Here is a 21,623-nt window from a genome sequence, read left to right on the forward strand (position 1 = left end):
AGAGATCGCCAGCTGGAAGGAATCAACTCGCTCTCTGAGTGTCCAGGGTCCCTGCACTTCCAGCACAATCCGAATTTCACAGTCCTGAGCCCAGCCATCCTCCTGGTGGAGGGACCACGCAGCTGCTCAGCCACCCACAGCCCACCAGGCAGCTGGAGCAACCCATTCCTGATCCCAACCTCCAGGCCTGGGGGGGGAGGCTTACTGGAAGAGGAGCGCCCCAGAAGGAGGGCATGGTGTCCCCAGGCCGCTCTGGACGCAGCAGAGACCCTCGTGTAAACACGTGTGAAAGTCCTGGTTTGGAAGCTTCCCTCGGCCTTTCCTGGGTTTCTTCTCTAGAGGTCAAAGGACAAAGGGCAACGCACATACCATGTACAGGTCACGGCCGGTCTGAAGGGGGCCCACGCTGGGACTAACAGACACCACCCTCATCCGCAACCTGCCCATATTTAGGGAGAGGACGGGACGAGAGGCAGCATAAATCAAGCCCCATAAACCGGGCTGTGCAGGGGAGCAAACAAGGCCAACATCTTGGCAGCGTCTTAGAAAGAGATGGCTGCCCAGCCAGGAACTGAGCAGACACACAAGTGCGCAGTGGCCTTGGCCCCCTTCCCATCTCGGAGATTAATCGTCTTCCAGCACCACGTGCTTCACCGAACTCAGCTGCTCAAAGCCCTTCGCTCTTCCAGAACCGCCCCAAACTCCTCAGGACATCCTCCCTGAGACACTCCCACCCCCACCCCCACGGACCGATGACGCCCTCACAGTGGGCCTGCCTGCCTCTCCCCGTTCTCACCTCCTACCCCATTCTCACCTCCTACCGACCCCACTCTGCTCCAGCCACACTGGCCCCCGGCTGCCCCTCAGGCTCCAGGTGAGCTCCGTCCTGGGCCTCGGGCGGGGCTGCGGTCCTCTCCCCGGTGGCAGCGAGCCTCCTCCTGCCAGCCTTGCTCCCACACTACCTCCTCTTCAGCTTGCTCCTGGCCCAGCCCCAGCCCCAGCCCGCTGCAGTCCCCTGCCATTTCTCACAGCACCTGTCCCGGCCAGCAGACTACCCAGCTCACAGCTTTATCAGCTTTATTGCGTTCTGGCCTCTCCTCCCCGCCAGCGTCAGCTCGGCATCTGTTTTGTTCCGTGGTGTATCCCAAGCTGCTAAAATGTAGACGCGCTCAAGAAATGTTTGAGTGAGTAAATGCCCACCTGCCTGGCCATCGCCTCCCCCGCCTCCGCTCCCGTGTCCTGGGGGCTCTGGCTTGGCACCTCCCACCCCTAAGAGAGAAGCGCGCATCTGTTTAGACCAGGGGTCCTCAAACTTTTTAAACAGGGGGCCAGTTCACTGTCCCTCAGACCGTTGGAGGGCCGGACTATAGTTTAAAAAACAACTATGAACAAATTCCTATGCACACTGCACATATCTTATTTTGAAGTAAAAAAACAAAACGGGAACAAATACAATATTTGTATTTGCATGTGGCCCGCGGGCCGTAGTTTGAGGACCCCTGGTTTAGTGCTTACAGCTCCCTCCTCCTGCGGGTAAGTGGGTGCAGGAGGTGGACACCAGCTCCCGTTCCTGATCCCCGTGCCCTCTCCCCAGCCCTGGGGGGGGGGGGGCCTTGTCTCCAGGTCCCCTCACCTGGTTTTCCCCTTCCCCTCTGACTGCCTTTCTCAGGCTCCTCTTCCTCCCGAGCCCCAGGCCGTCCTCCCCACGCGCCCCCTGGAGCCCCCACCCCACAGCCTGAGGGCCAGCTCAGGCCTCTGCCCTCAACGCACACCCACAAACCAGTGCCTTCCCCGCTGGCCAATGGCACCTTCCACACCATGTGACAAAGGCTGAAACTCCTGAGCCCTCCCCACTCCCTCCACAAGGAGCAGCTTCCTGCTCCCTCAACCCCCAAAGGTGGTTGGTCTCTGAGTCCTGAAGGTTCTCCGGCCCCGGCCCCTGGCCCACAGCCACTGCCCGGCCCAGGCCAGCGCTCTCTGCCCTGGACCACCCCCTGCTCCCTGCCGCCTCTGTCTCCTGCCGCTTCTTTCCCGCCCCCAGCCTCCCCCAGCCAGGCTGTCTAAGGGGACTCAGAGGGGAGCTCTCCACTCAGAGCCTCCACTGCCCGGGGATGCGCCCAGGATCCCCGTGCACCTCGGGCTGGGCAGCGCCCTCGCTCCTCCAGCTCCATCCCCACGCCTTCGGCGCACGCCAGTCCTGGTGTGGGCAGGCTGTCCGTCCTCCAATGCTCTGCCCCTGCCCTTCCTTCTGCCAGAACACAGCCCCTTGCCCACCTCCACTCCCAGGCTTCCCCCTGGGCTCAGCCATGACACCTGCGGGACACCTGCTCCCCAGAGCGGCCGCTTGGGTGCCATTCCTGTGTGCGCTGCCTCTGCACGCCGCCCGCAGGGATCCCAAACTCCACCTGAGAGAAGACGGAGCCCGGTCTTCGCCCGTGAGCCCCACTATGGGTTCACCCTGTCTAACCCGCTGTGCCACCCTCAGTCCGTGGCCACATGGAGATAGATCTACACTCACTTGTGAGTGAGCAGGTGACCGTGCAGGGTTTGCTGCTCCTTAAGCACATACATTGGCTACCCCTCTGATAGGAGGACCCCACTTGACCGCTGATGTGCTTCCCCGAGTGGGAGAGAGGGGGGTGGGCTCCCAGCTTGAGGTCTAGACCCCTCTGGGGCTGACCAGGGCGGGGGCACCACGGCAGTTGCGGTGGGAGAAGGGCACAGCCTGAGCGGGTGCTGCTGGCCTCCAGCTGCCAGCGTTGCCTCTCTGCCTGGGGAGTCGACTGCACCCCCAGCCCCCTGGGCCCTCAGGTGAGTCGCTCTCAGGAGCTGTGCGTGACCTCACCACTTCCCAGAGCTCCCCAGTGGGACCAGCTTCCCTCCAGGGTCCATGGTGGTCGCAGGTTTGATATCACCCCCTTGGCTGCCTGCCGCCCTCGCCCCATCTCCCAAATAACCACCCGCACTTGAACTCTTGCCTCGGTGTCTGTTTCCGGAGGAGCCCAGCTCAGATGTGCTCCCAGAGGCTTCCTGGCAAGTGGCAGGCTCGTAAACATGCTGGGCCCCTCCCTACCCGCGTATCCGGGAAAGTTCCTCTTCTGCCTTCCTCGTCTGGTCACATTCACTCATTCATTCATTCTTTCTTTCAAACCCTCACGGGTCAAGCTGTGGGGACAAAGATGAAGCAACAGTCCCGTCCTCAGAGATCAAATCAGAAACGTAATGGGACAGAGTGACTGCTTTGTGTTGGACACAGTGGGACACCCTGGATGAATTCTGTAATAACAAGAAATAGCCCGCATTGACAGGGTGACCACCTGAGCCGGCACTGCTCTGCACACGGCCGCCTGCGAACCGACTGGTCCCTCCCCACAGCCCTGTGAGTGAAATGGTCCGCATGAGGCCAGCGTTGTGGGTGTCAGCCAGCTCTCCACCCCAGGCAGCAGGTGAGGCCATCCCCCCACCGATGCTGCAGGATCCCCTTCCATTACGGGGGCCTCACCCTCCAACACCTGCCCTGTGCTGGGCTGTGGGCCCACCCTGCACACGCCGGCTGGATTCCGCCTCTCAACACTGAGGAGGGAGGCTCCTCCCACCAGGAGATGGGAAACCGAGGCTCGGGCCGCGGAAGAACACCAGGTTTAAGTTAAGTGTCCAGAATAGCAAAAAGTAGATTAGTGGTTGTCAGGGACTCGGCGAGGGGGCTGATTTGGGAGGTACAGGGTTTATTTTTTGGGGGGGGGTTGACAAAAATGATCTGGAATTAGACTGTCGTGGTGGTTACACAACATTGTGAATATACTAAAAACTGCTGAAAGGTATACTGTAAAATGGTGAAAATGGTGAATTTATCTCAATAAAAAAATTACAAGACAGCAAGCACCAGGAGGTACACGTCAGGCATGGACGTGCACGTTTGCTGAGATGTGAGAGCCCCTGTTTCCAGCTCAGCATTGAGCCCAGACTCCTCACGAGACTCCAAGGTCCTGGAGGGCAGGCCCCACGCCTGGGGCATCCCAGTGGCCGTGGCGATACCGATACCGGAGGCCACTCACTCATGTGCACGTCTCATCTCGCTGGCCCTTGGCCCAAGTTCCATGGCGCCTCACCTTCCCTCCCTGCCTCTGCCTCTGGTTATAGCCAAGAGTTTCAACCTAATTCATACAAGAATCGCTCCCTCTAGGGCGAGCCGGGCATCATTTCTAAAGCTCTTGGGTGATGCCTACGGGCGTCCAGGGCTCAGGTTCCCTGAGGGCAGGGCTGTGACATACTCAGCAAAGGCTTGTTCAATAAATCAATGGATAAAGGTTTTTTTGAGTAAATTAAAGTCCACATAAATCCATCATCTTTTATTTGCTGGACGCAAGCATATACGTGGAAGACGAACAATTCCATTTATTGAATTGGGAAAGGGAAAGCCAGTACTTAAAAAAAATAAAATCACTTTTTAAAAGAAAGCCAGCAACTATTAAAATTCCTACGATGTCAGACACTCGAGTTCAGGGACGAGAGTCGTGCTCACAGGGCCCTGTGCTCGGCTAGAGTGGAGCTCAAGGCAGAGCCGGCCCATTTTATGGACGGGAGAGCTGAGACCAGCTTGGGGAAGAGGTCCATTCAAGCAAAGGTTGTGCTGGCAAGAGGGTGGGGATGTACCGGGAGCTGGGCTAGGCCTTCACATGCACTTTTTGCACTCACAGCCACCTTTGGAGGATGGAACCTCATCGCTCATGTGCAGACAAGAACACGGAAGCTCAGAGAGCGTGAGTGACCAGCACACAGCTAGTCAGAGCCAGAGCCAGAGCCAGGCCCGGCCTCCAGGTCCTCCTACTCGCAGACCAGGAAAGTGACTCAAAGATGACAGGACAGAAGTCCTGCCTCCCTCAAATGATGAACATCTGATACCGCAGTACCCCAATCCATGGTGACATTAAGGACCAACTCAGTACTGACACAGCCCACGAAGCAAGAGTTATTCCAAGTGACATGGCCCATGTTTGACGCCCACAGCCCCTCCTCAGGGCTCGCTCTGGGCAAAGATGGAGCTGTGGGGTTCACACTCTTTCCCGAGGAGCCTGGCGCCCGAGGAGAAGGCCGGTTCCCAGGGGTGGCCTCACCCGCTGCACCCGTCCTCGGCGATATAGGCCTCCAGGGGCCTCCTCTTCTGCTTTCTCCAAACTTGTCACAACCCAGAAAAAAATCGGGTTAGCCCCAGTGATTGGAACCTTCATAAAGTCCCAGAAATTGTGTCCTTACGAAATGGCAGCCGCTAAAACACTCGGGGGGGGGGGGGGCGCCTTTGAGCTGCTGCTCACCCCGCCAGGCGCCCCCGGGTCTGCATTAGCCCATTGGTGAGCTCACCAGCATCCCGAGGACCAAGAGGGAGCGCTGGGAGTGACACCTGCTGGTTCATTGCACAGAACCCGGGACACCCCTGCCCCACCCAACCACAGCCGTCCGAGTCCCATCACCCCGCCTCCAACCCCTCTCAGACTGGACCAGGGCTGCCTCTCCCTCACCCCACATCCAGGCCGCATCCAGGCTCCTCCATCACCATTTCTCCTGGACCCAAGCAACAGCCCCCTCAGGGGGGAGCCAGCCTCTGCGGAGTGTCAGTGAGGCCACACCACGCCCCTGCTCCAAACCCTCCTCTAGGTGCCTATGAAGAGAAAACCCAGCCCTTCCCCCAGCCTCCAGGGCCCCTGAGCCTGCGTGGTCTGGCCACGCCCGTCCTCTGGGACTCCCGCCTCCTGTCCTTCACCCAGCAGCCAGCCCTTCACACACCCGAGGGCTTCCTGCCTGAGGAACTTGCACTTGCTGCTCCTGAGAACGACCTTCCCCCAGACTACATCCTTCAGCCGGCTCTCGGCTGACAGGTCATCTCCTGTCCCCAGACCATGCAACGCAGTGACCCTGCCGTTACCCCCATCACATCGCATCGTTTCATTACCTTGTGGCACACACTGCCTTCTATTTTCCCGGTGATATCTGTGGTCTGTTCTTCTGTCCCAGCCCCCCACCCGCCCTGGCCTGTCTGTGCACTCAGAGAGCAAGCTACAACCTCCATGGCTGCGGGGACCCTGCTGGCCTGTTCCCCACGGCATTCCTAGACCCTAGCCAGTGTCTGGCAATGGGAGACAGTCAAAAACCTTTGCAAAAGGAATGAATTAGCAGCTACTGAGGACCCATGACATGCCAGGCAGGTGCTAAGGAGCTGGGGCTGTACGTGGACAGGCAGACACATGGTCATTGTCTGCCTCTAGCAAAGGATCCAGGCATAAGTCAAGTCACTAATCAGATATTGCGTGGGCGGGATGACTGCTATGAAGGCAAAGGAAAGTTCAGTGTGTGCGTGTGAGTGTGTGTGTGTGTGTGTGCGTGTGTGTGTGTGTGTGTGTGTGTGTGTGTGGATGGAGGGTGGTGTGGTTTTAATATGTTCACAGATGCCCTGGCTCCTCTCTCAAGGGGTGGAATTGCATTCCCGCTCCTGCAACGTGAGGGCCTCGGCCATTGATTCCGAGCAATGGAACGCAGCAGCAGTGATGCTGCGTGACTCCTCGGCGGCATCATCCGCGGGCACGGCTCCTCCGCCTCGCTTAGGCAAAAGGAACCTCCATCAATGAGCACTTAAAGAGCCCGTGTCACATTTTTTTTAAAAAGGTGTTTTTGTTAAGTTCAGAGAGGAAGGGAGAGGGGGAGAGATAGAAACATCAATGATGAGAGAGAATCACTCATCGGCCGCCTCCTGCACACCCCGTACTAGGGATCGAATGCGCAACCCGGGCATGTGTCCTGACCGGGAATTGAACCGTGACCTCCTGGTCCATAGGTCGACGCTCAACCACTGAGCCGCACCAGTGGGCTCCCTCCCTAGTTTTGTTATTGCTTAAGTCCCTTCAAGATGGGTTCTTGCTACTAGAAAAGTCCTGCCATAGGACCAAACTACGTGTGCTCTCCCCTCACCCAGAAGTGCCCTCATGCCCAAAGCTCAACATAGGTGGCGGCCCCCTCCCAGGCACTCCCTGCCCGCCTCCCCTTCTCTGCAGCCCCTTCCTGGCTTCAGGGCCTAATGGGTGGTCTGGGACCGAATTATCTCAAGATTCCCTCCAGGCTGTTAGCTCATCCCCCATCCCCGCTCTCAGAGAAGTTGATCTTTCTGAAACAGATGTGCAGAATCACGTCATTTCCCTGCTTAATACTTTTGTGGGCTGATCACAGTCTACAGCGGTTTCCTAAAGGAGGGGCCCTGGTCCTTGAGCTAAGTGAGCTGGTTTTCCATGGCACAGGGACCCAAGGGCCCAGTGAAACACAGAACAAGAAATTCGGCCCTTCTGATTCTCTTACAAACCTTCTGATTTCTTTCTAGAGAAGAATCTCCACAGGGAACTACCGTGGATCTGACAGCTCACTACCACTTGCTTTGTTTTCATTACATTTATTTATTTATTTTTAATTGATTTTAGAGAGAGAGGAAGGAAGAGGGAGAGAGAGATAGAGAAACATCGATGTGGGAGAGAAACATCGATCGGCTGCCTCCTGTATGCAACCCCGACCAGGGATGGAACTCGCAACCCAGGCACAGGCCCGGACCCAGGAATTGAACCTGTGACCCTTTGGTGCACAGGATGACGCTCCCAACCACAGCCGGGACTCATTACATTTATTTTTATGGTCACCTTCATTTACGCAAGTGATACTGGTCTTTCAAGGACAGTCGTTATGTCAAGTTTTCTTTGAAAATTAATTTGCATAACCACAAAAGTGAGTCTATTTAAAGAAAAAAGGGCAACTATCAGGGGGTATTTGGATATGGTGAATGACATTTGGCAAACAAGGATTCACAGGATGAAATCAGCCATATATACTAATACAGTCCGCCCCTTGACCAGTCCTTTAAACCTACTGAAGGGCTGTGACGCTCAGTCACAGCTCAGCCTTTGCCCATGCTGTTCCTTCTGCCCGATGCCCTTTCCCCGCAACCTCCTTCTCGACCCAGAGCAATCCCATTCATTCTTCAAGACCCAGGTCAGTGTCACTGTTTACTGTGGCCAACGGCTCAAGGGTTCCCGGTGCACCCGGAGAGCTACCGCTGTGCTCACTCGGGCCACCCGTTGTAGGCGGCTGACAGGGGGCCTTCCCTTGAGCTGAGAGAGCCCAGAAGACCGGCTTGGTCTCTCACTGTGTCTGGCACAGAATTTCAGTGAGATGAATGGAAGGGCCTCGAACTGGGGCTGTGGGTCCATCAGACACAAGCACCCCCGCAGACAGCACAGGCCTGGAGCCCCAGCAGTGGGAGGAGGGGAATTCTACAGGGAGGGGGCAGAGTGATCTGCAAGGCCAGGTGCCTGAGTCTGGGCCCCATGAGACAGATCAGGGATTCCTTCAGGTGAGAAGAGGAGTGAGCGTCCTGGGGTGGGAGAATCCTGCAGAGGCTCCAAACCACCTGGCACTTGTTATAATGCTACTTCCTTAAGCCCCACCCCAATGACTCTGAGTTGGTGGGGATGAAGTGGGTCCCTGAAGCTTCACTTTTTTTTGTTTCCCCCATTGATTCTTAGAGAGAGTGGAAGGGAGGAGGAGAGACTCAGAGAGAGAAACATTGATATGAAAGAGACACATCGATTGGCTGCCTCCCGCACGCCCTGACCGGGGCCAGGGATCAAGCCTGCAACCCTTCAGTCCGTGGGCCGACACTCTAACCACTGAACAACCCGGCTAGAACCATGAGCTGCACTTAAAATAAATGCCTCAGGCGAGGTTGAGGACCCCACTCAGGGAAGCACTGGCCATGGTGTCAGGGAAGCATGGAGACAGGTAGGGGCCCAGCAGACAAAACACAGAAAGGCCCGTGACTGCAAAGAGCCTCCAGAACATTGCATCACTGCCTGGACCCCGAGAACAGCCGACCAGAAAGCAAAGCGCCACCAGGATTATTTAAAATATGTCCCAGTAACTCAGAGAGGCATTTACCGGAAGAGATCCACACAGGATCGCAGGCATTCTAGAGCCGACGGGAGCGATCAATCCAGAATATAGACTCTCTCGTCAGAGACCTTGTCCACGGGCGACTGTAGGCAGGGAACTTAACCCCCAGAGGTCAGGACGGAGGCCCTTTCTGAGTAAAGAAACCCTCCTTTGTTTGAATGACCAGGAAGTCAAATTGTTCATAGATGAAATCAAAGCAAACGAGGGGGGGGAGGGGGTAGCAGAGTTCACTGCCAGTGGCTGAAAGGCATCCAGGTCACTGTGCTCCCAGAGCCTTCACTTCAGTTCTACACTAACTGCCTCCTTAAACGAGAATTAAAAAGGAAACCGTGTGTGTGGGTGGGATATACAAGACCAGTGCCCTGGGCCTGCCAGGCCGAGTCACTCATCAAATGGAGACGGACTTCTATCTGATTAGCTGATGGAGAAATCCTTCTCCATCGCAGGACGTTCTGTGGGGACGGCGTTTTGCAGACTGCAGGGAGAAGTTGGGCCTTGGCTTCCCTCCTGCTCGGCCAGTGGAAAATTACCAAGGAGGCACGGCTGCCCTCTGCCATGCGCGCAGGTTCTCCCTGGGCCCGGAAAACACACGGAGGAACCGGAGACACGCCAGCCTCTACTTACCTGGGGCGGAGAGGAGTCTGGGAGGCGGTGGGGGTGGGGGTGGCGGGGGCAGCGGGGGAGGGGGCCGGCACTGGCAGATGTGTTGACAGCTGTCAGTCACCTTGGAGCAGGACTTCTGGGGCTCGCCCTGTGTCACCTGCAGAAATGGGCACATGTGCCCGAGAGAAGACAATGAGGCCACTGGGAGCCGAACTGGGCCCACCCCACCCACTGCCCGCCAGGCTGGAACTCGGGGTTCTTCCCAGAGGCCAGGGCAGGAAGAATAGGCAGAAGTGGGGTTGGCTCAGAGAGAATAAGTGGGAGGCTGGCTTGGCGGCTTTGGAGACTAAGGTTTTATTTGCAGCTCTGCCAGGGACCAGCGATGGGGCCGTCACAGGTGGCCTCAATCTGATTAAGAGGTGGATAAGACCTTGAAGGTCAGCTCCTAGAACTCCCCACCAGACAGATGAGGGACCTGTGGCTCAGGAGCAGTGGCTGCCCAAGGCCCTCTCACCGGATGACGACAGGATACCGATTCCCCGCCCTCAGTAAGCCGACCCAGCCACTTCTCCAGGCTTTCTTGCAACGGAACAAGGACAGGCCGTCACTTTCTCTCCGGCCACAGCCCCTGACAGCCTTGCCGATGGCCAAGGCCCTCCGTCTCGGGGGAGGAACCTTCCTCAGCCAGGCGTCTGCTCTGGTGGCCCACGTGACCAAGGGGGGCCCAAGGGTTCTTGCGTGAAACATACCTGCCCAGGCCACTTACATCTCTCAACCCCCCCCCCCCCTCCTGCTAAATGCCTGCCCACAGCAAAGGGGATCAGGGCCACAGGGTTCTGCCTCACCCTGTGCTCTCACCCTCAGCTCTGCCCTCAGTGCCCTTCTTCCAATCCGGGCCCTGGCCACCCCCCTCCCTTTTCACATGCTGCTCCAGTGGCCCAGAAGGTTCTCCCACCCCTTTCCCCCGCTCGCCTGTTCCTCAGCGTGGCTAGCACCTCCTCAGGGAAGGGCCTCAGACCTCCCTCACCAGGTCAGATCTCCTTTTAATAGGCGCTTCTGGCCCAGGTTCCACTCTGGGGGGCAGAAATGTGGGGGATTCCCTGGTTCTTGTCTGTCTACACCGTCGGACTAGAGATCTATGGAGCGGGGGCCGGGTCTCGTCTCTCACTATCATAACCTGGCTAAAGAATGCCGGCCATTTAATAAATACTTGGTGAATGAATGAATGAATGAACAAATGAATGACTGAATAAATATTAAACACAGGACCAGAATCCAGCCCTCTTGAATCCTGGTCGGGTGTTTTTTGATGTCAGTGTCAGTTTCCTCCCGGTACACGAGGAAGAGTGGCGGGAGTGGGTTGTGCTCCGCCAGCGGCTCCCAACCCCGACTGCCCATCAGAACCTCCAGGCAGTTTTAAAAACACTCCCATCTGAGCCTTACCCACGGCCAGTTACAGCAGAGTTGCTGCAGGTGCAGCCAGGCACGCGTATTTTGTTTAGCTCCCCAGGTTAAACTTCTAACTGCCAGCGTCCCTCCCTGCTGCAGGGGGCATGAACCCCCGAGGCCCGTCCCAGGGAACAAGCGGACTTAAAGGCATGAAGGAAAAAGGAGGTGGTCACCCGCCTCCGCCTCCGCCCCCGCCCCCTTCCCCCCCCACCACACCAATAATGCTCAAGGTTAATTTCTCTGGCTGTCATCTTGAGCAGAAACCTAGAACCCCAATTTCCCTTCGACCAGCCCTTAGGCCGGTGCAGACACTTCGCTGCCGTGTCCCAGGCCCAGCGGAGAGGGTCCGCAGGGCTGGGATGCTCTTGGCTTTGGCAGAGGTGAACAGGCTGGGTGACAGCAGGAGGTGAGCTGATTTACAGCCCAGACAACACCTGCGAGGCCAGGCCGCTCCTGCTCACCACCTTTTAGCGTTTTTAAGGATCCACTGCGGTTCAGACTCTGGAAGGCAATGTCTCCCACTGGGAAGCGCATGTCCTGGAGGGTGAGCCTCTTCTCAGTTATTTTACGGGGATGATGAACTCTTACACGCCCCCCCCCCGCCCCCGCCCTGCTTTCCCACCAGGGCAGCCCAGCTCTCCCATCGCCCCTGAGCCTGTCCTCTGGATCCCACCTTCTAGGACTACGGGGGTTGCTCGAGAGCCTCTACCAAGTGTGTGAACTTCAAGCAACGGATGCCATTGCCAAAGCAATTACTTTCCCACTCTCCAAAGTGCAATTTACGCGACAGAGTTCAAGAGCAGCACGTTTGTTTAACCTGGCCCAACACAATGACCTACTTTTGGGAGAGGACATAAGGGCACAGATGTGCAAGCGTTTAATGCGATGAAATTATAGGCAGGGAAAGCAGGGCCAAGTTTCCAGGGTGAAGGGGGAGGAGGCCTTTTAGGAAGCTGTGGTGTCTCGGACAATGGCCCCACTGGGAAGGGGCCGGCAGGGCATCCAGGCTGGGCTGGCGGGCCCTCTCCCTGAGGGTGGGCCCTGCTTGGGCGCCTCACTGGAGTTTGGTCCAGTGCAAACCAGTGGCCACTGAGCCTCTTGCCACGGACAATTGGCTACTCAAACCCTTTATCTACCTGCCAACTTCTATTCATCCTTGAAACCCAGTTCCAGCACAGCCTTCTCGGGTAAGCCACCCCAACCCCAGGACCCCCCAGATTAGACCCACCTGCCCGGGGATGCTTCTTCCCTTGTAAGCCCTTCTCTTTGGGGGCATCATCCCACTGCTTTATAATGCCCCCCATACCTCCCTCTGCTAAAGCTGGCAGGTAAATGAGTCTGTGCTTTATTAATCCTGATCAGGTGTGACTTCCTGAGCCCTACTGTGTGTCAGCCACGGGAGACAGTTGTCATTTCACCACGAGGATAACTGGGAGAGGGAGGTGCTACCATCCCCTCTTAGTGGGTGGGACGGCAGGATCAGTGAGTGAGTAACTGACTGGAGTGGCACAGGGCCTGGCATTCGGTTGGTGCTCAGTGAAAAGATGTGTTGGGAGATGATCCGCCCACCAGTGTAGAAACACGGGATCTACCCCGCCCCCCAATCTGGGTGCACTTGGGTTCTGTGGTTTGGTGGTGTGGCATTTAGACAAGCTCCTCAGTGCTGGGAGCGTGTCTCAATACCTGGCTTGGTTGGTTTACACCAGTGATGGCGAACCTATGACACACGTGTCAGAGGTGACACGTGAACTCATTTTTTTGGTTGATTTTTCTTTGTTAAATGGCATTTAAATATATAAAATAAATATCAAAAATATAAATCTTTGTTTTACTATGGTTGCAAATATCAAAAAATTTCTATATGTGACACAGCACCAGAGTTAAGTTAGGGTTTTTCAAAATGCTGACTCGCCGAGCTCAAAAGGTTCGCCATCACTGGTTTACACCTTAGGGAGTCCCACAAGGAGAAGAAACTTGCCCTTGAAGTCACCTACTCGTAGCTGGACTTGACCAAGAAGGAGCAGAGGCCCAGAGAGGTCAATGACTTGCCTAAAGCCCCCAGAGCGAAAGCTGGCATCATTGCTTCCTAGGACAAGTGTTTATTCCACTTTTGCCATCACCTGCCTTCCCTCCCCTGCTCGGCACTGTTCTCCTGGGGCCAGAGTCCTGAGGCACAGGGAGGTCCTGCAGCCACTGTGGCACCTGTCACTGGGGACTGGGGGACAAGGTGCTCCATAGCTGCCAGTCCCCACTCCTGGCCAATCAATACAGCTTTTTGGTCCAGGGGATACTGCCTCCTAAATAGTCATTGAATCCATCCACCTCTCCCCCTTATCACCCTAACCAGGACACCATCATCTCTCCGCTGGGCAGCCACGGCCTCTCACGGAAAGTTGCTATGTAAAATACAGGACACCCTGTTAAATTTTAGATAAACAAACACCAATTTTTTTAGTATAAGTATGTCTCAAATATCATATGGGGTACACTTATGCTGAAGAACAATTTGTGGTTTACTTGAAATCCAAATTTAACTGGATGCCCTGTGTTTTTATTGCTCAATCTGGCAGCACTACCCCCACCAGCCTCTTTGACCCTTGCCTTGACCCCCTTTTCGAATCCACCCTCCCTGCTGGAGCTGGACGGAGACTCTGAAATGCCAATCTGAGATTGCCGTCTCTTGCTTAAAATCTTGAGAATCCCCGAAGCCCCCAGGATCAAGTCCAAACTGCAAGATACGATGTTAGTAGCTCAAAGCAGTGGCCTCACCCTCTCTCCTCGGGCCTTGGGGACTGTTGCCTCCGCCTGCACACCCCGTCCACGCTTGCCCCCGACTCTGACTCCTCCTCGTGTATGTCTCCGCTGAGCACTACATGGGTCCCTTCCACCAGATCCCATCCCTGAGCGTTTTGCTCCCGTTACGCTATCTTGCCTCTAATTACTTGTTTAATTACCACTCCAGTGCCAGGCTGTTGATGCCATGAGGACTGGGACCATGAGGTCTCTTGCACTTGGCATAGGGCCTGGCAAACAGTAGGTGCTCAGTAAATGCTGCTGAATACATAAGTGAAGCTGTAGTGACTGCCATAGGGGGAGGTCAGCATTGCTTGGGCCTGAGGGTGGCACTGGGTCAGCCCTGGGAGACCCGTGGGCTCGAATCCGAGCCTGTCTCCCTGAGGATGGCTTTAGGAAGACACCCACAAAGACGATGGCTTCTGGCATCTTTTATGGTGACAGGCCAGCACCGCGGTAACTTGATGAGACACATTCCTGTCACACCTAATAAATTTGCCAGCCTGTCATCCTCTTCGCTTGCAAAAAAAAGGAATCATCTGGAAGTGAACTCAGAAGAACCCTAAATCACAAAAGCTCAAAAGCTCAGTTCCAGACACATTAAGGAGAAAAGGGGGAGGCTCGCGGATGCCCCCACACCAACCTTGCGGCACTTTAAATGTCATCTGACTTCAACGATTAAGTTTCTGATCATCTAGGCAGAGGCTTCGGGCTGACTTCAAGGCAGGAGCCTGGTGCTTTGGGGAACACAGGTCTCTCGCTTCACCATTTATCCCATTAATTAGAGGACTGTGTGAGGTCGGTCTCACTGTCCAAATGCTCACAACTTTGGGGGAGTCTTCTGGCAAAATGCTTATGAGAGCAGAGCGGAGTTCTCTCTCTACCTCCGAGAAACTCCTAGGATGAGACAGATTTCAGTCTCTCCACTTAAAGGGACATACATGGCTTCATGCACTTCCGTTTTTCCTCCTCTCCCTTCTGTTCCTCCGGATTCAGCTCTTTTGCTTAAAAAACAGACCCATCCATTCCAAAGCCCTTTTCCCTTCGCTTTTCAGTCCTTATCGTTTGTAGATTAATTTTCCCAGAGCTTCCAGCCAAGATTTTATCCACGCTACTTGTCTAGAGGATTCCTTTTCTAATTGATTTGCACAAAAAATTGATTTGTATTGAGTAACAGCATCTGAAACACACACACACACACACACACACACACACACGCTTGTGTAAGGACTGTCTGGCTGAAGGACACTGTTAAAAAACCAGGCTGTTTTCACAAAATGATTTCTTATGGTGGTAGTGGTGGCGGGGTGATAGGGAGGTGGTGGGGAGTTGGGGGGGAGTTGGTGGTGGAGATGGGGATCTCCTGTTTGTACCCAGCAGAATTCTAGTCTCAGAGACAGACAACATCATTGTGTGGCTCTCCAACTGGCTGAAAAGTCTTATGGAAGACGGTAAGCAAACAAATGTAAAAGCAAAGTGAACTTCATGCCTGAGGTCCAACTAAAAGCTGAACAGGGAAAGCTGGTCCCCAACCACCTGAGTGTTTCAAAGTGACAAAACCCTGCATCCTGAGGAGGCAGAGCTGAGTTTAATAACTGCAGTTTCACACATTAAACAAAGCTGTCAATTCCGAAAGGAAAACAATGGTGAGTGAGGCAGAGGCAAGCCAGAGACAGAGCAGAAGGCAGGCCTGGCGCTGGGGTGGGTGGTGGATCCTGGTCGACCCGCCCACTCAGCCAGCAAGCCGGGCCCAGCTTCAGAGGCCCTGGTTCTCTCCCAGTGCTCACTCAGCCACCATCCACGCAGGACTGACTGAGCCGGTTCCCAGCAGGGCCCCATCACTTGGCACAGCTCATGGACCATGGCAGACTGGCAAGCAGTCTCGCCCACCCCTTCCTCTGTGGACTGTCACCCCCTTACTCAGATAACCATCCGAATAACCCCCAACCCCCAAATGCCACCGGAAGTGAAGCTGCAAATACCCAGAGTGGGGCATTTAAATGCCCAAAACAGTAAAAATGTCCTCCAGCACCTGCTGAACCACTAACAACTCAAAAAGGTGGAACAGACTATGAAGTGATCAAGAGCACCCGGCCATCCAGGTGAAAGAGCAGCATCACCGTCATTAATATCAATAATGGCCGCAGCAGCTACAATGGGTGTTTGTCATGGTCTGGGCACTGTGCTACGTAATCTTTCTGTGTTTTATCTCATCAAGCACTTGTGGTAGCACAGTCAGGAAGGAGAAACCGCAGAGCAGAGAGGTTAGGTGCACGGCCTAAAGTTGCCCAGCTGGTACGGGGCAGGGCTGGGCCTCAAAATTCAGAGCGGACAGCAAAGCCCACCTCTTCACCACTCCACTGTACCACTAACAGAGTACGTTCTGGGAGGTTCTAGGGACCATCCCATCGAACGCTCTCTCTGATCTTAATAGAGGTAACTCCAGCTGGTGGCTGCCTGGCCCCTGCCCAGGGACCCAGGGCGAAGATTCCATCCTCAGGCGATCCTTACAGACGGACAGTTATTTCCTACGTTCTCCATGAGCGGACACCACGTACACTCCGGCCACATCCCCAACTCCACTCCCTACGCCAAACACAGCCTCTCCTGTGTTGAAGTCCAGCTTAAGGCTAATTGGAAGCTGACCAGTGGGAGATAAAAGATGTATATTCTTGGGATCCTTTTCTTTTTAAGTTTGCAAAAGCTCGAAGGTTTCTTTCCTGGCATTTCTGCACTCAGATGTCATCACTAAGAACTGTTCCCAGGCCCTGTCCTGCGGTCTTAGGCCACAACTGAAGCCTCCTTATGGAGTTTCTTAGCTCTCCCAGGCCAGAGGATGGGGAGGCCCTAGCATCTTTTCTTTACATAAACTCTCCCCAGGACCAGCCAGGGGGGGCCGGCTGCAGGAAGCTGGGGTCGGAGAGCGAAGTGACACCCCGCCCCCACCGGGTCTCACCCAGGAGGTCTCCAAACCGGTGCAGCCCGGCAACCCGCGCCACCGCTCACCTGCACGAAGCCCCAGAGCGGGTGGAGCGCGCAGTGCAGCAGCAGTGAGGGCCAGCAGCAGCCGCGGCGCAGCACCAGGTCCCGGAGCAGCATCTCGACCCGCGGCACCCGCTCTCGGGGCGAACTGTCAGGGGAGCAAAGCTCGGGTCAGGCGGGCGCCGCGGGCGCGGGCACCATCGCGGTCGCGGGCACCATCGCGGTCGCGCACCCGAACACGTAGCGGTCCGGGTTGGGCAGGCACGCCCCGCAGCCTGGGGCCCCCTCGTAAACCCAGCTTGCCCTTTAGTTTGCACATTCGAAGACCCTTCGCGCACACTCACAGAAGCCGGCATCCCAGAACTCACACTCTCTCCTGGCGCACATTCCCAGAACCCTGCGGGAATACTTGGGCCCCCGTGCACCTGCCCAGAACCCTGCGTGCACACCTCGGCCCTGTGCACACCTCCGTACACCGCCAAGCACACGACACAGCCCCGCGCGTCACCCCCGAAACAGCCAGCCTCAACTCGCTCCCACAGTTGAAACATTTCAAACCGGGCGGGCACCACTCACCCGGGGTGCACACCCACAGACACAGCCGTGCACACCCACCGGCCCCTGCCTGCACACTCGCTGCCCCTGCGCGCACAACACCAGGAAACACACGCTGCGCGCACCCTCCTCGCCCCGCCGGCTCTCACTGCGCACACTGCAACCTATGCACTTCCGTGCGCACCCCGTTCACCCAGGCGCGCTCTCCCGAGCCCCGCCTCCCACCCCAGAGCGCGAGCTCCCCCCAGGTCTCCATCTTCGGCCCCATCCCTCGGGCCTCACGCCACCTTGCCTGGGGGCCGTCCCAGCCGATCCACGGCGCGCCGAAGGGAGGTCGCACTCCCCCCGCGGCAGACTGTTCCGGAGCCGCCGGACGGCCCCCATTTAAAGCCAGCCGCCTCCCCAGTCCCCCGCCCTCTAGGCGGAGCCTCGGTCCTCACCCTGGCGACTGCGCGGGCGCCTGGTGGCTTCGCGTGCCGGGGAAGAGCGCCGGATCCCGGAGCAAAAGTTTGCGCGCGGCTTGGGCCTCCAGGGCCCCTGAGCTGGGGTCCCGGGCGCGGCGCACTCTCACCGGGTGGCTCCCCGCTGCGCCTGGCAGCGCGTAGGGCGGGAGGGGCGGCACTCGGAGTCCAGGGCTGGGCGGGCTGCCGAAGCGGAGGCGAGGGCGGGAAAAGTCTCCTACCAGGCCCCCGGGGACCAGGCGCGAGTGCCCTTCCCGGGTCCCTGCCCTCCGTTGGCACGGCGCGTCTGCCCTCGGGTGCAGACGTGCTGAGCTCTCAGCGTCCGTCTTGCCTGCCCGCGAGAGGAAGCAGCGAGAGCCACTGGCTGGGAGCGCCCGCTCGGGGCAGCAGGGCCGCCGGCGGAGGCGAAATAAATAATGCACGAAAAAGGAAAACAGACGTTGAGCCTCGCCCGCCTCCCGCCCGGGCTGCGCTCCCGCCCGCGCTCCCCGCCGCCGCCGCCAGCGCCGCTGCAGTGATTCCTCGTCTCCATCTAGCGAGGCTATTGTGTACTGGGCGCTTAATCACTTATTCATCCACCCGCGAGGCCGAGGACTCCCAGCTCCAGGGCCACTTGCTCCTTGCTTGCCCTCCCCCAAGTTTCTCCGAGGCGTTGGGAAGCGGGTGAGGACTGATTCGTGGAGACCCCTTTTTGCGCTCCGTCCTTGAGGACTCCCTCCCCTCCCCGCCCATTCGGATGGGACGGGAGTTTCCCCTGCTCCTCCCCCCCTCCCTACCCCCTCCGTGCCCGCGCCCCGGGTGCAGGCCCAGGGCCTGTCTCCCTTCCGTGGTCCCTGTTCAGAGACCTCTCCCACCACAGCGCTGCGTCTTGGAAGGAGTTGCCTAGGGCCCCGGGGAAGGAAGATCTCTGCGTTTTCTCAACCATCTCACACTCCTCTGTTTGAGGCAAGATTATCAACAAGTCGTCGCCAAGTAGCCCGGCATGTTTCGTTCAAACAAGCTGCCCCTGGCCCCGCAGGCCACACCGCAGGTACGTGAAGCCGCTCTTGCTCTTCCGGTGGAAGCGCGTGGCCAGCGCTTGGACTGATGGACTGGCCTCCGGAAGGGCTCCCAAGGCATGGACCATCCTAGTTTAGGTACCAGGGGCTCAGGACAGAGCGGAGCTGTCTGACACCATAGCTCACCCATGGAAGGGACATGTTCTTTGTTCCTTTGCCCAGTCTCTATGGGCCCTGAAGTCACCCCTTAAAACATACTCTGTCTGCTCTGCACATGAGCTTTCAGACAAATTTCCCAGTGGCCGCCTTTATGTGCAGGGCTGCCCTGAGACTCTTTTCCATCTAAGCTCTGCAGAGACTCATCTGAGCCGGGCGATGCTGGGGACAAGCATGCATGGGCCCTGTCCCTTCCCTCCAGGAACTAGGGGTCTCATCTGGGAGACAGATAAAACCAGCGGCTCCACTGTCCACTGGCATTCCACTCCCGCTGTGGCGCGAGAAAGGGACACCTGCGCTGTAAGGGGGACAGAGGAAGGAAGATTGGAGGGAGGGTCCCTAAAGGTTTCCAGGACCAGGTGACCTGCTGGGAGTCGGGGTATATTTCAAGTGTTGGGCAGAGATGTGCAGATTCTTGTTCATTCACTCGCTCATTCACTCTTTCATTTCATGCAGAGTGTCCCTGAGCACCTGCCAAGGGCCAGACATTGCACTGGCTGCTGGGTTCACCACAGTGGACAAATCAGGTCTTGTCGCTGCCCTGAAGGGGGCCAGGCTTGAGGGAGGGGAGCTGGGAAGAAAACATGGGGGGTGTGTGTGTAGGCTTCCTAGATTACTTTCTCTCACCAAGAGTTTGAAATAGGAGAATGAGGCACAAAATTGAGCCCTATTGGCCAGCTGAGGTCAAAGTAACACTGAGTATGTTAATGCCTTGCCATTCTGGCCAGGCAGGAAAAGCTGGTCAGTATACAACTTCCATCTTTAGTTATGGCGCCAGCCCCTCATGCTTATTCATGCAGCTCTTTGCCACTTAAAAATGCTCTTTTTAAAAATATTTATTTTTATTGATTTCAGAGAGGAAGGGAGAAGGAGAGAGAGATAACAACATCAATGATGAGAGAATCATTGATTGGCTGCCTCCTGTAGGCCCCCTACTGGGGATCAAACCTGCAACCCTGGCTTGTGCCCTGACTGGGAATAGAGCCCCGACCTCCTGGTCAACAACTGAGCCACGCCAGCAGGGCCACTTAAAAATGTCCTTTACATTTTAATCCAATTCTCACAACTCTGTGAGGTAAATGTAATTGCCCCATTTGACAAGGTCAGGGATGTGACTGCCGCTCACCTGAGATTCAGAAGTACTGACCCCCAGCTAGAGGTCCAATATTTTGGAAGAGCCTGGGCAGGTGTGCCTTGGAAAGCCTGCATTATCCATCCTGGCCTCCAGTATTCCATACTTGACCCAATCTACGTACCTCTTGAATGTCACCTGACCCTCCTAACACCATGGAACATCGCAGCCTTTCTTAGGGTAAACACCAGGCTCTGTCATGGGTCCCCTCATGCCACGCAGGACCCAGTGAGACTCTGGCTCCTCTCACCCCCTCTGGACTCATATGGCAGCCCACACCATGGTACCTGGGATCTGCCTACAGGGGCCAGGAAACTCTACTCAGAAATGCAAGGGAGGTAAACATTGGGGCAAATTTTGACCAATGAAAAACGAGAGCTGGGAGGGGCCCAGCATATGGATTGCAGGGGTTCCACTTGGCCTGTCAGGAGACATCTAATAGGCATGAGTGAGCAACTGGCAATATTTTTTTCTGAAGAGATGGCCAGCTTGGCAACACACAACTTTGTGTTTGCTTTCCTCCTTCCTTGCTTCACTTCCTTTCTCCCCTTATTGTTGTGGCCCTAGGGTTGTATCCCTCAATGAAGTTTTAGCAAGCAAGCATTGCTTCATGCTCTGCTCCCCAGGAACCAGGGGCAATCGGTGTTGCCATTCCTAAGTTAGATCCAAATATCATAGGAGGGTGTGAGCAACTCTGAGTAATGCAAGGGGTGGACTGTTTTGGAGCCCATTCGTGCACTTTCTCAGATTCGCTTGGCTCCACCTGCCTCCTCATGTTGCTCAATGGAGAGGACAGCCGTCACCACCATTGTCCCATCTCCTCAACCACTGGTATCGCAGCCTCCCCCAGGGTGAGACCTGAGTTTCAGTGAGGCCTCCACCGTTCCCACCTTGGCAGAGACCCCAACTGCAGTGGGCCCAAGCCCAGCCTGACCATACTCACCACAGAGGTGTTGGCTTCTACCGCCAGTCCCATACTCAAGTGAAGTCCCACACTATGGAGCAGTGATAGCGAACCTTTTGAGCTCAGCGTGTCAGCATTTTGAAAAACCCTAACTTAACTCTGGTGCCGTGTCACATATAGAAATTTTTTGATATTTGCAACCATCGTGAAACAAAGACTTATATTTTTGATATTTATTTTTATATTTAAATGCCATTTAACAAAGAAAAATCAACGAAAAAATGAGTTCGAGTGTCACCTCTGACACGCATGTCATAGGTTCGCCATCACTGCTATAGAGCGTGGGATCTGATTCCCCCAGCAACTGTCTGTAGACAACCTGAACATGTGGGGAGTTAAGTCCTGTGGTATGAATTTTGATCAACAAGAGAAAAGGGTCTGGAAAGATCTGGTAGGTAATCCATCTCCCTTTCCCCATCCTTATGGCTTATTCAAATCTGTCCTGTGTGTCTGAGGAATGGACCGTGCTCCCTGGCAAAGCTGGGGCC

The 21,623-nt window shown here is 56.1% G+C and overlaps 1 protein-coding gene across 7 annotated transcripts in view; it reads right to left on the reverse strand.

Annotated features, from left to right (window-relative positions):
• PRIMA1 (proline rich membrane anchor 1) overlaps positions 1 to 17,975 on the reverse strand; it is a 95,342-nt gene extending 77,367 nt beyond the window's left edge. For all 7 annotated transcript variants that reach the window (XR_002832083.1, XM_023764089.1, XM_023764090.1 and 4 more), the window contains exons 1-3: positions 17,805 to 17,975; positions 16,834 to 16,957; positions 9,607 to 9,742 (exon numbers count right to left, since the gene is read on the reverse strand). Coding sequence is in view for 6 of the 7 variants with exons in the window: in XM_023764089.1 (XP_023619857.1) it covers positions 9,607 to 9,742; positions 16,834 to 16,926 (229 nt within the window). In the remaining variant the exon portion in view is untranslated. The remainder of the gene's footprint in view (positions 1 to 9,606; positions 9,743 to 16,833; positions 16,958 to 17,804) is intronic.
• Positions 17,976 to 21,623: the final 3,648 nt, after the last annotated feature.

This window comes from Myotis lucifugus, unplaced genomic scaffold (genome assembly GCF_000147115.1).
Source record: "Myotis lucifugus unplaced genomic scaffold, Myoluc2.0 scaffold_316, whole genome shotgun sequence".
Lineage (NCBI taxonomy): Eukaryota > Metazoa > Chordata > Mammalia > Chiroptera > Vespertilionidae > Myotis > Myotis lucifugus.